Source organism: Neoarius graeffei, chromosome 10, assembly GCF_027579695.1.
Source record: "Neoarius graeffei isolate fNeoGra1 chromosome 10, fNeoGra1.pri, whole genome shotgun sequence".
NCBI lineage: Eukaryota > Metazoa > Chordata > Actinopteri > Siluriformes > Ariidae > Neoarius > Neoarius graeffei.
Window position 1 is genome coordinate 22,923,840 of NC_083578.1, and position 14,953 is coordinate 22,938,792.

Below are 14,953 nucleotides of genomic sequence, written 5' to 3' on the forward strand. Positions count from 1 at the left end.
GTTCTCTGGCTTTATTTCGTAAGGTGGGGGCCTCCGTGGCCAACATGTTACTATCGGATTCAACTTCTAATGGTTCGAACTGATACGGTTCTACGTGTATAGCAGTAGCATGTACACACACTCCAATTTCAGGACTATCACAGTCAAATGTATTATTATCTGAGGAATCCGAAGAATCTCCAGTCACCACTTCCTGTAGGCATTTAACCACTAGTTCTAAGAATAGTGTTGCTTTGAACAGCTGTACTAAAATATTTAATCAAAAGATTTATTTGAATCAGTATTATAAATCTCAGTATTACAAAAATGTCTCATAATATCACATACAGTGTGTGCTGCATGAAAAATACATGTGGACAAGGTTGCCCTTGAATAAATTGGATTAACATTCACATTTAAATTATGAGGCCTCATGAGGTCCTAAATCTCTGTGCGGAACTGTAAATTTGTGTTCTTCATCTTTTGCTTGTAGTGTTCATCAAACTTCTCATTCTGAGCCACAGTGAAGTGATTCTTCCAGTCGCCAACTTTACCTGATGAAACAAGAATGGAGAGGGAAAAACGTGAAGTAATAAATTTGATAGGACTAAAATGGGTTAAAAAAGCAAAATTTCACTTGATTCTATCAAGAATTATTTTGTATATGTTGACAATGACAGTATCAACCAAACACCAAACTCTCATTTGATTTTTCCCCCCTTTGCACAGCAAAGGGTGCCTTTGCAGTGTAAGGAAAAAGTTAAGATACAGTATAAATGTTAGATAAGGAGCAGTGACTGAGACTTGCATATGGTCAGAAGCACAGAAACAGCACTGAGACTGGAGCCAAGCAATGTTGTGACTAAAGAGCGGATTGATAATAAATGCAAACAGAACCGGCTTGTAACACCAAATGTTTGAATCTGTTGACGCTGAGATAAGCAAAACAGGTTTGCTCAAGTTTTTGTAAAATTAATCTATGGCCAAAGGTTAAGGCTAAGTCAATTGTAGAATGAAATAAATTCCCATTCCAGCCGAGATAGTAACATTTACAATTCTTTTTTAACAGAGGTGTGGTGCAGGGCTGGGTGTGTCTTCAGCAAGGCACAAGTAGGTAACCATAGTCACTATGAATCAGCAAAAATGATAGCAAAGATTGTATATGAAATGGATCTTGAGATAGAATTATCCAGTCATTCACGAATAGATCAAGCACTAATAAACCTCTGGTGCTTAGGCTCAGTTATACAATGGGTTTGGAAAGTTTTCAGACCCCTTCGGTTTTATTATATTTAAAATTGATTAAAGTGACTAAACACCGTATTTTATAATGGCAAATGTGGGAAAAAATTTTTTTTGGAAATTTTTGCAAATTAATTAAAAATAAAGAATAGACAAGTATCCAGGGGTGGCACGGTGGTGTAGTGGTTAGCGCTGTTGCCTCACAGCAAGAAGGTCCTGGGTTTGAGCCCCATGGCCGGCGAGGGCCTTTCTGTGTGGAGTTTGCATGTTCTCCCTGTGTCCGCGTGGGTTTCCTCCAGGTGCTCCGGTTTCCCCCACAGTCCAAAAACATGCAGGTTAGGTTAACTGGTGACTCTAAATTGACCGTAGGTGTGAATGTGAGTGTGAATGGTTGTCTGTGTCTAAGTGTCAGCCTTGTGATGACCTGGCGACTTGTCCAGTGTGTACCCCGCCTTTCGCCCCTAGTCAGCTGGGATAGGCTCCAGCTTGCCTGCGACCCTGTAGAACAGGATAAAGTAGCTAGAGATAATGAGATGAGATAAGTATCTGGACCCTTGGCTAAGGAGCTCTAAATTGAGCTTAGATGCATCCAGTTTTCTTTGATTATCCCAGGATGAATATTTTGGACAGAACTCCAAGTGGGACATCTGGCAAAAATGATATACTCCTCTGTAATACCATCCCTACAGTGAAACATGGTGGTGACAGCATCATGCTGTGAGTTTGCTTCTCAAACTGTTCAGAATTGATGGAAGGATGAATGCAGCTAAATACAGAGAGGTCCTAAAAGAAAATCTGCTCAGTGCACACGACAAGAGACTGGGGTGAAGGTTCACAATGGCTCAAAGCATACAGCCAAGACCAAGTTGGAATGGCTTCAGTAAAGGTCTCTGAATGTCTTTCAGTGGCCCAGCCAAAGCCTAGACTTCAGCAACATTAAACATCTATGGAGAGACCTGAAGATGGCAGTTCAGAGACACTCCATCCAATCTGATTGCTTGAATGGGAAAAACTGCTTAAATGCAGTTAAAGCTTGTAGAAAACTAAGCTGTAACTGGTGGCAAAGTACTGAATAAAGGGTCTAAATACTTATCCAAATGAGAGATTTCAGTTTTTTGTTTTTAACAAATTAAAAAAAATGAACAAACCATGTTTTTGCTTTGAGATTATGGACCATAGTATGTCAATTTATGTCCTCAAAAAGTACATTTAATTGATTTTAAATTAAATCTATTACACAAAGTGTGTGGGGGGACCCTGAAGGGGTCTGAATACCTTCCAATTCCACTGTATATATGTTTTGTATTAGCACACCAACCATAAGCCACATTCCCTTAGCCTGGCCCTGCAGCAAAAAAAATATATATATATGCTTTTGACCCCAGTGCACCACTTGAGACAGCCCTGGCCACAAAGTCAATTGCCGGACTAGACCATCCATTGATGTGAATTTTGAGGTAAATACCACAAGTTCTGGGACAGAGGGTGGTGGAATTGTTGATACTCTATTGTCTTCAATGGCATGAAAGACACAGGTTCACTCCAGAACAAAGTAATACAAACTAAATGTTCAAATGATTCTGAAATCTAAAACCTAATCACATAATATAGTTGTAAATAGATAAATAAGCATCCAGATAGAAGCCAACTAGAAAAAAGAAAAGCAGAGCCATAATATGTAGTCATTAACCTAAGACCTACATAAATCTCTTGCATGTGGATGTGCTATATAAGCCTATGCTTATAATTTCTGGGCATAATTATGCACAGAGTTTGTACAGAGATCCATGGCATTTAACCTTTGCGCATGAATGGTGAGACTGTAAAATCCATGATTGGGACAGTAGAATAGTTGGTCATGTTATTTTGCTTCATGGCATCGAAGTGCGTGGACTTTGTAATCCTCTCCCTTTCTTCTATTGGTGTAGATAAACCTAAAAAAGAGCACAAGCGCTCCACCTCACGTCCTGTATCCTGGAAAAGCAAAAATGTTAAATAGAAAGAAACAAACAAACAAACTCCTCTGCACGTATAGTAATGAAGATCATGCTAAAATATTTCATTATTGCCATCCTGAACTGGGAATTAGAAGGTATGGAAGAGTAATTATTAACTCCTCTGCTAACCAACTGAATACAGATAAAGAGTTTCAGTACAAACATACTGCAGGGTTCATACTAAATTACTTGAGTTTTTGTAGTCTGACTCCTTTCCTGAAGTGAACTGCAACAAGTATGTATTCAAAGATACATTGTGCAATTTACTATGACCATGGGAGCTTATTTTTCATTTCCTATTATTTTATGGCCAAGTGAATATACTTTCTTCTTTCTTTACCTCCACCATATCCTCAAAGAACATGTAGTGAAGATTAGAGTATGTCTGTTTCTTCTTCCAGTAGCCACACACGTGATCGTACCAAGGTCCAAACACCTCTACAAAGTGAAATGGAATATATTACATTGCATTTTTTTAAACATGAGACATACTTAAAGGTGCTGAGTGCAAAGTCATCTGAAATTTTCAAATTTTTTTATTGTGCATAAGATTTTCCAATGTCTCGCAAGAACAATATGATGCAGACGAGATGTGATCATTTTGATGTGTTGAGGGTCGCTTTTCTCTGATTTAGAACCCTTTTCCTCCCTCATGGTAAACAGAATGACCCTCTGGAAATAGCCGAACGTGAGGAGCTTTTTTTTTTTCTTTTCCACGAAGAGCTTTAACTAATAGAGGTTTTGCACCGTCATGTGACCCCCATAGCAATGGTAACTATGCTGCCATAACAGGGGGCACACTTGTAGTGCTTCATTCAGCCAAGTTAATTGTTATTGATCAGTATGGGAAGGTTTTGCTGCATTATTGGATATGCAAATCCTTTTGAACGAAACAAAGACATCAGATTTTTTAATTTGCCAAAAGTAATTTATCACTGGGGGAAAAACCTAGAGAAATTTATTAACGTAGAAGGGCAAAATGGGGGAAAAGCATTCAGCGGGACTCAGTGTCAAAAGGAGAGGTCAAAAACCCTATGGTATGCTCACTTCATATCCATGAAGGTAAGAAATAAAAAATTTCACAACTGCAGCGCGGTGCTTATTCTTATACAGCAAAGTGAACATGAGCCTCAACACAGCAGCTCTGCACAGCCTAACCTTCACCAGGACTTAAAGTACATTTACATTCAGGGATCCTGCGGAGTGCGTGGTGCATGTGCTTGGGACCCAGTCATTATGGGAAACACCTGATACTGATTTGAGTGCAATCAGCACATGCATATAAGGACATAGAGGCTTTGTGAAGTATTATCATTATCACTGTCATGTTTGTTTCTCAACATGTTTATGACTCTGCTTTCGGTTTCATTTGTGTTTTGTTTTTGTAAATATAACAGCTGCTAATAAACACTCTTCCTGCACTTAGACCCGTTGACCATCATATACCTGACAAAAGACTTCACAAAATCTTTGTGAAAACAGCGTGCTGATTGTGCTCAAATCAGCATCAGGTATTTCCCATAATGACTGGGTTCCAAGCGTGCACACAACGTGCACTGAAGGATCTCCGAATGTAAAGGCATTTTAAGTCCCGGTGAAGGTTAGGCTGTGCAGAACTGCTGTGTTGAGGCTCATGTTCACTTTACTGAATAAGAATGAGCACCGTGCTGCAGTTGTGATTTTTTTTTTATTCTTACCTTCATGGAAATGCATGTCATGGTGCCCTAGTTACCGTTGCTATGGGGTCACATGACGGTGCAAAGCCTCTGTTGGCATAACTATGGAACTGTCACACCAAGATGGCAACACGCAGAAAACACTGTGCCAAAAAAAATTTAGATCATACCAGAAGATCGCATGACATCCAAATGCTGAAACATGCATGCATCACAGGTCCATATAATTTACCCACAAATGTATTTATTTATTCTGCTCACTGCGCTCTCTTTCTCTCTCTCTCTCTCTCTCTCCTGTGTGTGTGTGTGTGCGCACGTGTGTGTTCACAGCTTCAGATGGGTTAAATGCAGAGGAGGAATTTCACTGTGTTTAAGTTTACATGTGACAAAAGTAAAGACTTTTTTTGAATTTACCCACAAATGTATTTATTCTGCTTGAAAAGCGAACGGCAAACCAGCTGCCAAGCTGGGATACTATGACATCCTGAACTATTTAGTATTTAGGACTTCTAAATACACCAGAGACGCTAAAGGCATACAAAAGTACATGCCTACCAATATTTTGAGGCAGTTTTCATTTATGCCGGAATGTTATGGGAAATTCCCGATAAAGAAAAATACCTTGTTATGACAAAGGTAAGCTCAAATGTGGACTTCTAATAGTAATAAACAAGCCAGGGCCTAGAGCTAGCATATTGTATGGTGTTTAGCCAAGTCTACATTATCAGTACATAACAAACATACTGCTAGTCAAGCCAAGCATTAGGTCTAATACAATATATCGCATCCAAAGCACACATCCAGCTATATATTTTAATGTTGCAGAGAGTTTTCACACTAACCTGATATAAAATGTTCTCCACACACATGAGGATGTTTTAATCATCCAGTCTTCCTGTTTAACTGCAGCTCACCATTTTTTCTTGTCTTTCTGAGTTCGCCAGAAAGCGGTGAAAAGTTATACCAGACTTATCTTCACATCTGTTATTACATCCAAAAGCACTAAAGGTTTCTGGAATTGTTCTTTTAGATGTAACTTCATTCTCATTATCTCTAGCTGCTTTATCCTGTTCTACAGGGTCACAGGCAAGCTGGAGCCTATCCCAGCTGACTACGGGCAAAAGGCGGGGTACACCCTGGACAAGTCGCCAGGTCATCACAGGGCTGACACATAGACAACCATTCACACCTACAGTCAATTTAGAGTCACCAGTTAACCTAACCTGCATGTCTTTGAACTGTGGGGGGAAACCGGAGCACCCGGAGGAAACTCACGCAGACACGGGGAGAACATGCAAACTCCGCACAGAAAGGCCCTCGCTGGCCACGGGGCTCAAACCCAGGACCTTCTTGCTGTGAGGCGACAGCGCTAACCACTACACCACCGTGCCGCCCTAGATGTAACTTGTATAAGTTTATCTGTAGATGTACTGAATTGGGCTTACAATCGCTTGCGAACACTTGCTGTCAGCAATTTTCAGAATCGTAAAATGTGGGACGCATTTTATCTTAGCAAAACAGTGATGCATGTAGGGTACACGGTGTATGCAGCATCACAACATCTCAAAACTCCAACAACTATAGCCATAGAACATTTTGCCCAGAATTCAACTTTGCAATCAGCACCTTTAAATAAAGAATATTAAAAAGACTAAATCTTTCACTCACTCTTTCCTTCCATGAATGTCTGGATGTAGGTGTTCCAGTCTCCTGGTTCAGGCTGTCCCTTGTTCATGCGCTCAAAGTGGAAATAAGACACAGCATTGTCCTTGGCATTGCGACCTACATAGACAACCTAAAGGAATACATGAATGAAAAGATTAATATTCAGAACCTGAATAGAATATACAGTACATAGCTGTTTAATGTCATTAAATTCTGTATGAGATACTGGAAGGCTGCACAAACAGGAGAGTAGCACTTTGCTCCACTACAAGGCTTCAAGCGATAATCTTTCATGTCAGTGACCTTATTTCATTCACTCATTTTTTTAATAACAACTTTATTCTAATGCCTTGTTTATGGTGAAAAACCCTCAAAATGTAATACATACAGCTTGCAAAACACTGTAACCAAAAGTTTTATGTACAATAGAAAGAAAGATTATATTATTTATAATATCTTACTGCCCTGGCGGCACGGCGGTGTAGTGGTTAGCGCTGTCGCCTCACAGCAAGAAGGTCAGGGTTCGAGCCCCATGGCCGGTGAGGGCCTTTCTGTGTGGAGTTTGCATGTTCTCCCCGTGTCTGCGTGGGTTTCCTCCGGGTGCTCCGGTTTCCCCCACAGTCCAAAGACATGCAGGTTAGGTTAACTGGTGACTCTAAATTGACCGTAGGTGTGAATGTGAGTGTGAATGGTTGTCTGTGTCTATGTGTCAGCCCTGTGATGACCTGGCGACTTGTCCAGGGTGTACCCCGCCTTTCGCCCATAGTCAGCTGGGATAGGCTCCAGCTTGCCTGCGACCCTGTAGAACAGGATAAAGCGGCTAGAGATGATGAGATGAGATGAGATGAGGTTACCTTTACTGTCACTGAAAATGAGACGAGTAATGAATGTAATTTTGGTCTGCAAAGAACTCAGTGAATTTGTAGGTCCACTATACACCAGCTAATGCACTAGCTCAGTTAAGATGCATGCTAATAACTAGCTTGTTCACTAATGAGGTCTGCCCTCAACATGCACAGATGCAGCCTCAGGATTAGGAAACCCTGCCTCAATCCCCTTCCCAGTTGAAGCAGAAGGAGGTGAGCAGTATTTTATTGATAATATATTTACAGAGAAATCTGTGAATAAAGGGCTTTGGGGTTAAAGCTAATGCAGACCGGTTTTTAGTATTTATGCTGCATTAACCATGTAACCATGGCCTCACTTTTTTTTTATAAATGACTTGAAACCTCAAGAATGGCACAGGAATAGTTTTAAGTGTTAACAATAAATCTAATATAGTAATAGTTCACATATAGGTAGCAGTCTGAGTGAATGACCTTTACATCTGTGACGTCACCACAGGGAGGCTATTGGTCTCATTGCCATTTTCGCTATACTAAAACACAGAGCTACGGTAACTGCAACTTCGATCCACCATTTTGAGCTAATTTATTGCCATGCCACGTAGATGTGCTGCTGGTGGGTGCAACAACATGACAGAAGGTGGATTGGTGTTGCATCCATGGCCCAAGAATGTTCAAATTGCAAAGATTTGGACGCGTTTTGCAAGAAATTCACGGGCACATTTTACTGATGACTCATACGAAACCTCTGATCTGTTGAGGAGCGTTGGCTATAAGCCCGTATTGAAAGAGGGTTTAGTACCAACAATTGAAGGAAAAGAAAACTACAAGAAAAGGAAAGTAAGTTAAGTTGCACCAGCTCTCCTGGAGTGTGAGCCAAGCAGTAAATGGCAGAGTACTCAGTATGGAGAAAATGGAGAATGAGTGGACCAGTCATCAGATTTCTCCGCTGGATATTTTTGCCTCAGCAGCAATATCTCGCCCTTACGTGGAAGAAGCGAATGAACGAAGAATTGAACGAAGAAGTGAGCATTTCAAAACAATTGGCCACAAGATCAGTCTTCAAGAAGCAAGAACACAGATGGGTAAAATGCGACTTTCGTTTGGTTACATAACAACACTCGTTGTTTACCTGCATTTAGATGAGTACATGTAACTTGTAAGTTACCTGTATAAGATTATTTAATTTGCTTCAGAATGTGATTGTCTCAGTTCATCTGATTCTTTAATTAGCTTTTTATCTTTTATCAGTGAAAATGCATGCATGTACATGTATGTTATAACGCCTATCCTGTTTTAATGAGAGTCACATGAGACTGTCAGTTCAATTCCATCCAATTCTCTAGACGGCTTTGTTCTCTGGCTTTGTTTCGTAAGGTGGGGGGGCCTCCGTGGCCAACGTGTTACTATCGGATTCAATTTCCGATGGTTCGAGCTGATACGGTTCTACGTGTATAGCAGTAGCATGTACACACACTCCAATTTCAGGACTATCAAAGTCAAATGTATTATTATCTGAGGAATCCGAAGAATCTCCAATAAAGCTGAATGAAGATGCCATTGCAACCACTCTCACCTGCCAAATCTGGCTTTGGTCTATAGCTGTCAAAGGCCTTGGCCTTAAAACCGGTTACTGCTGTGACGTCACTCACTCAGGGCTGGCTGGCTCAGTGGGGCAGCTCGAATGCCAACTTTGTGGTCGAATTTAACTCTCAAAAATATTTATTTTTGTATTCCTATTTATGCAGCATACAAGAGTCAAGGATGGAGATACTATCCACTCAGAAATGTATTTAAAAATAAAGGTTCTGCATATCTCCTTTAAGGTTATGGACACTTTAGAGCCAGGGTCCTCTTCAAGCCATGATGCAGCCAGAGAGAATACCTTTTTTTGTTTTTGATGCATCCATTTGCAGGCAGCATGGTTTGACCGATTGTTGATGTAAAACTCATTATTGTGTTAAAAAAAAATGTTCCACTCTGTTGCACAACAAAGCCCATAAGGGACTTTAAAACTGTATGTAGAGTATGTACAGTGGTTATCTCACTCATTTGGGACTTTTGAACATTGAGATACTAAATATTTGAGGTTGAGGGATTTATTCTCTGCCATTTGACCTCTTTGTATGTTTAGATGTTTTGCCATTGTTCACATTTATATTTGCTATTATTGTTCAAGTCTTATTAAATAAAGTTGATGAATGTTGAGTTTCTGTCACTGCATTGCTTATTACTGTATTTACTGTGTTTTCTATTTAATTGGCACACCCAAAAAAAGAAAACACTCAGTGGATTTCTTTCAGTGCACCATGTACTGTAATCATCTTCTATCAGTTAAATAGTTATTAATCAACCTAGAAATTTAACTGCATATAATGAGTCAGTGCATGAAGGAGACATAAGGATGAATTTGGAAGTCTGTTTGCGACAGCAAAGCCAGTCTACACCACTGAGCTCGATATGAAATCTGGAGAGCTCATCAGCTCGTCAGAGTGAAGCCATCTGGCCGCCATCTTACATTCATTCAAGTTTATTTGTATAGCGCTTTTAACAATAAACATTGTCGCAAAGCAGCTTTACAGAATTTGAACGACTTAAAACATGAGCTAATTTTATCCCTAATCTTACCACTCCTGTCACATGTATTTGGCTTATGTGTTAAACCATCGTAGCCGATCAAACTTGCCTCAAGAAAAGTATTTCCTGACTTTCTTCCCCTTTCATTACCTCCTCTTATTTTCTCAACTTTATCCACATTCCTTACATATCTTCATAGCGCTCCGCTTCACTGTTATTGGTTTTTTTTTCCCTTTTCCAGTCCAGTTTCTGATCATTTTTTTGAACGGCTCTTTTACTACTATAATTATTTCAACGGAGATTATTTCAGTTTTTCTCTTTCATATAGTTCTTTCTTTCTATCTATCTATCTATCTATCTATCTATCTATCTATCTATCTATCTATCTATCTATCTATCTATCTATCTATCTATCTATTATATATACCAACACAAAGGCTGTACAATACTTCCTTTCTATTTAGGACAGTTGTTGAAACAGGATTATTTTCTCATGTTATTTACCATTTTCCCTTCATTCTCACATGTCTTAACAGTATTTATAGGTCACATAATTCACTGTCACAATATTCATGCAGCTTGTGACCAATATGACCAATAAATACTGTTAAGACATGACTGTGAGAATGAAGTGAAAATGGCAAATAACATGAGAAAAATCATTATTAAATTAAATTAATTAGAAAGGAAGAAGAAATATATGAAAGAGAAAGATACACTGTATAAGAGAAAACTGAAATAATCTCCGTTGAAACAATTATAGCAAAAGAGCCGTTCAAAAAAAAAAAAATCAGAGACAGGACCGGAAAAAAAAAAAAAAACAATAGCAGTGAAGTGGAGCAATATAAAGATATGTAAGGAATGTGGCTAAAGTTGAGAAAATAAGAGGAGGTAATGAAAAAAAAAAGTCAGACAATACTTTTCTTGGGGCAAGTTTGATTGGATACGATGGTTTAACACAAAAGCCACACGCAATGTTAGTGGTAAGATGGAGGCCAGATGGCTTCACTCGTCTCTACAGCAGGGAATAGGCTATGAGCTCTCCAGATTTTATATAGAGCTCAGTGGTCTACATTAAGTTTATACTTCTCAACTAGTTATCTACTAGCTACAGCCTGGGTAGGTCTCTAGCTAAATACTGACACCTAGTGGTGAAAAGTAATATCAGGGTATAAACAAGGTCTGTGTCTTCTGTGATCAATTTAGTAGAGGTGTTCAGATCCAGTAGCATACTTGCCAACCCTCCCGATTTCGGCGGGAGGCTCCCGATTTTAGCCTCCGTCTCCCGCCTCCCGATCGTATTTGTTGAAAACTGGATAATCTCCCGGTTCTGGGAAATCCCTACCGCCAAGTTAAAAATACTCCCGATTATGTCCAATCAGAATCATATGAGAAACACTGCTGACGTCAATTGATTTTTAACCAATCAACGAACAGAACGACAGTCACTTTCGCAATGTAGGATTCACCCAGGCTGTCTGACATTTTTTACAAGCAGTCATTCATCATGGCCACTAAACCCAATACCAAACAGCAAAAATATGAATGCAAATACCAGGTTGCATGGGAGAATGAATTTCCATGGATAAGCAAATGTTCGACCAGCCAGTTACACATTTTGAGGTAAAGATACCTTAAATCAGAATATAATGAACATTTGAGTGTGACATTAAACTGGTCTTCCATAGCATTTCAGAAACAAACTGTACAACTTCTAAAGTGTTTAGTGAAATTTTGCATGACAGAGAATTTGTTTGGTGAGTGTATTTGAGTAGTGTGGTAGTGTCTTAGTGCTATTTTGAATTTATGTTTGAAAGTTTTAAGTGAAAGTTTACAAGTGAATTATCTGGAAAGTGGGCGGCACGGTGGTGTAGTGGTTAGCGCTGTCGCCTCACAGCAAGAAGGTCCTGGGTTCGAGCCCCATGGCCGGCGAGGGCCTTTCTGTGTGGAGTTTGCATGTTCTCCCCTTGTCCGCGTGGGTTTCCTCCGGGTGCTCCGGTTTCCCCCACAGTCCAAAGACATGCAGGTTAGGTTAACTGGTGACTCTAAATTGACCATACGTGTGAATGTGAGTGTGAATGGTTGTCTGTGTCTATGTGTCAGCCCTGTGATGACCTGGCGACTTGTCCAGGGTGTACCCCGCCTTTTGCCCGTAGTCAGCTGGGATAGGCTCCAGCTTGCCTGCGACCCTGTAGAAGGATAAAGCGGCTAGAGATAATGAGATGAGATGAGATGAGATGAGATTATCTGGAAAGTGATTGATTTTGATAGAGTTTTGAGGTTTTAAGCGAAAGATTACTAGTGAGTGTATTTGGGTCGTACTAAAATTTAGCATTCAAGTGAATTTCTTTGTGGAGTATATTTTGATAGTATGGTAGTATTTATAGTGCCGTTTTTAAATTTTGTTTGAAACCTTTCAGTCAAAGTTTGCAAATGAGCAAATTCCTTTGATGCATTCCAATAGGATTTGGATCGGATTTCTAGTGCTTTTTAAACATTCTGTTGGAAAGTGTTTAGTGACAGAGATGCATTTTAGTAGTACTAAGACAGTGCAGTATTTATTTAATTGAGTTGTTACTATTTTGGTCAAATCTTATTAAAATTGTATTTAATTTATATGATATTATAGTTCTCTGTATTTTTACATGAGCTTACAGAAGGAAAACACATTTGATGCAATCCAGTAATACTTTCATTCACTGTGACTATTTTAAGAAATGATAAACATTCTTCTAAAGCATCACTTGTGTTATTTTCTATGGGTCTCTGTATGGATACAATATTCAGGCATGAGATTTTTCATCTCAAAATCTGATTTAAGACTTCCCTGTCATTGTTATTATATTAAAATTCAAGACAAGAGTATTATTTCAGATTTTTCACTCTGAGCTCTCTCATGCCTGATATGTGAATCCCATAACCTATAGTAATTGATAGAACAATATCAACAATTCAAAAACTCTTTAATTGTATAAATTTCAAATGGTTTGCAATTAATTGGGATCCACTGTTTTTATCATTTCAACCATGCATCATACCCTCATCCAATTGAAAATGTAGTTCACGCACTTTTCTCCTCCATGAGAATTTTGAAAAGTTGGCAAGTATGCAGTAGGTCATTACTGGTGTTTGATAAACTCAGACTTTTGAATTCATGTGTGTTTTTTGTTAGAAAATTGCACTAATAACACTTCCTCTGGATAAACTAAGGGCCAGGGCTTTTTTAGGGGAGCAATATATTCTTTCATAGGGCCCAAAATTTCTAGTAGCGCCCCTGATTATGCCTACATGTATTTCATCTTAATCAATTAATCCAATGCTTGCTTGCATGGCATGAAAGGTTTGCTGGATCTGTGGTTGTGGTACGATAAAAAATAAAAATAGATAAAAGAATCTTCTATATTGAATCTTATCCTTCCCTTAATACATCCAAGCCTTAGCTTGTTCTCGCTGTACGGTATATGCCCTTAGATCTCCCCTACTGCTATGGTCTAATTAATATTTTCACTACAGTCTTGGAATATTAAACAGATATTTATCCTTCAGTCTTTTTGTTTGTTTGCCTGGTGTATATAAATGAACAGTTCTGGTTAAAGATTATAGAATTTAAGCCATGCCACATACTATACCTTGCAGTTCTGTTCCCAGAAGGACTTGGGCACCAACTGAACAGGTAGATGAGTTTTAATGAGTCGTGGTGTGGTGGTTAATTTCTCTGCCAATTCAACCCCTATATAAGAAAAAAAAAAGCTCTTTTTGATATTTTCTCCTCTTAGCTTTATTTATCTGTGTGCAAATGTCATCATTGCTTGTAACTGTAAGGACAAAGACTCTGTACAATACAACCCCAAATCAGAAAATTTGGGACAGTATGTTGAAATTAAAACTGAAATCATCCATTCATCTGTAACCTCTTATCCTGTGCTTATCCATATTTTCTCCTCAGACTAGGCCTTTCCTGGATACTGATTTTGTACTAAATCATGATTATAATCACCTGTTGACATCACCTGTTTCAAATCACATCATTGTTTAATTGTTTTACCTCACTGCTAGCCTGAAAATTACCCTGTCCCAATTTTTTTGAAATAGGAAAAAAAAAACGTCCTGAAATGCAGGAATGAATGTATATCTCATCTCATCTCATTATCTCTAGCCGCTTTATCCTGTTCTACAGGGTCGCAGGCAAGCTGGAGCCTATCCCAGCTGACTACGGGCGAAAGGCGGGGTACACCCTGGACAAGTCACCAGGTCATCACAGGGCTGACACATAGACACAGACAACCATTCACACTCACACCTACGGTCAATTTAGAATCACCAGTTAACCTAACCTGCATGTCTTTGGACTGTGGGGGAAACCGGAGCACCCGGAGGAAACCCACGCGGACACGGGGAGAACATGCAAACTCCGCACAGAAAGGCCCTCGCCGGCCACGGGGCTCGAACCCGGACCTTCTGGCTGTGAGGCAACAGCACTAACCACTACACCACCGTGCCGCCCTGAATGTACATTAACAAATTAAATGAAACTGACCAGACAAAACATGAAATATTTCTGGTTTGTACTTTCTGCAGTGAAATACAAGTCAAAGTAAATTTAGAAATCACTACTTTTTTTTTTTTTTTGCATTTTCCATACTGTCCCAACTTTTTCTGATTTGGGGTTTGATGTGTTCCTAATGAATGTGCATATCAACCTGACGGTATCCCAGGGAAGAATGACTCTAGGAAAGGCACTCTGACGTGGATGGGCATTGAGGTCTGACGCTCAGGTGCTATATTGCCGAAATAGAGAAGGTCCAAGATATAGGACACCCAGGTGGTCCCTGTAGGAGAAGAAAAGGATGAATAAGAGAGACAGTGATTGTGTGAAAAAGCAGCATAGTAAAAATAATGACTGACAGGCCTTTCACTGCATTCACACGTTTACATGGAAAATGAATCTTCCATGAATAACCCCAATTGAGAT

At 39.4% G+C, this 14,953-nt stretch overlaps 1 protein-coding gene across 1 annotated transcript in view; it reads right to left on the reverse strand.

Moving 5' to 3' along the window:
- Positions 1–254: 254 nt before the first annotated feature.
- Positions 255–14,953, reverse strand: part of LOC132892959 (cytosolic sulfotransferase 3-like) — a 31,020-nt gene continuing 16,321 nt past the window's right edge. The window contains exons 3-8 of the mRNA XM_060931553.1: positions 14,682–14,810; positions 13,611–13,711; positions 6,563–6,689; positions 3,559–3,656; positions 3,021–3,195; positions 255–533 (exon numbers count right to left, since the gene is read on the reverse strand). Coding sequence (XP_060787536.1) covers positions 421–533; positions 3,021–3,195; positions 3,559–3,656; positions 6,563–6,689; positions 13,611–13,711; positions 14,682–14,810 — 743 coding nt within the window. The 3' untranslated portion in view covers positions 255–420. The remainder of the gene's footprint in view (positions 534–3,020; positions 3,196–3,558; positions 3,657–6,562; positions 6,690–13,610; positions 13,712–14,681; positions 14,811–14,953) is intronic.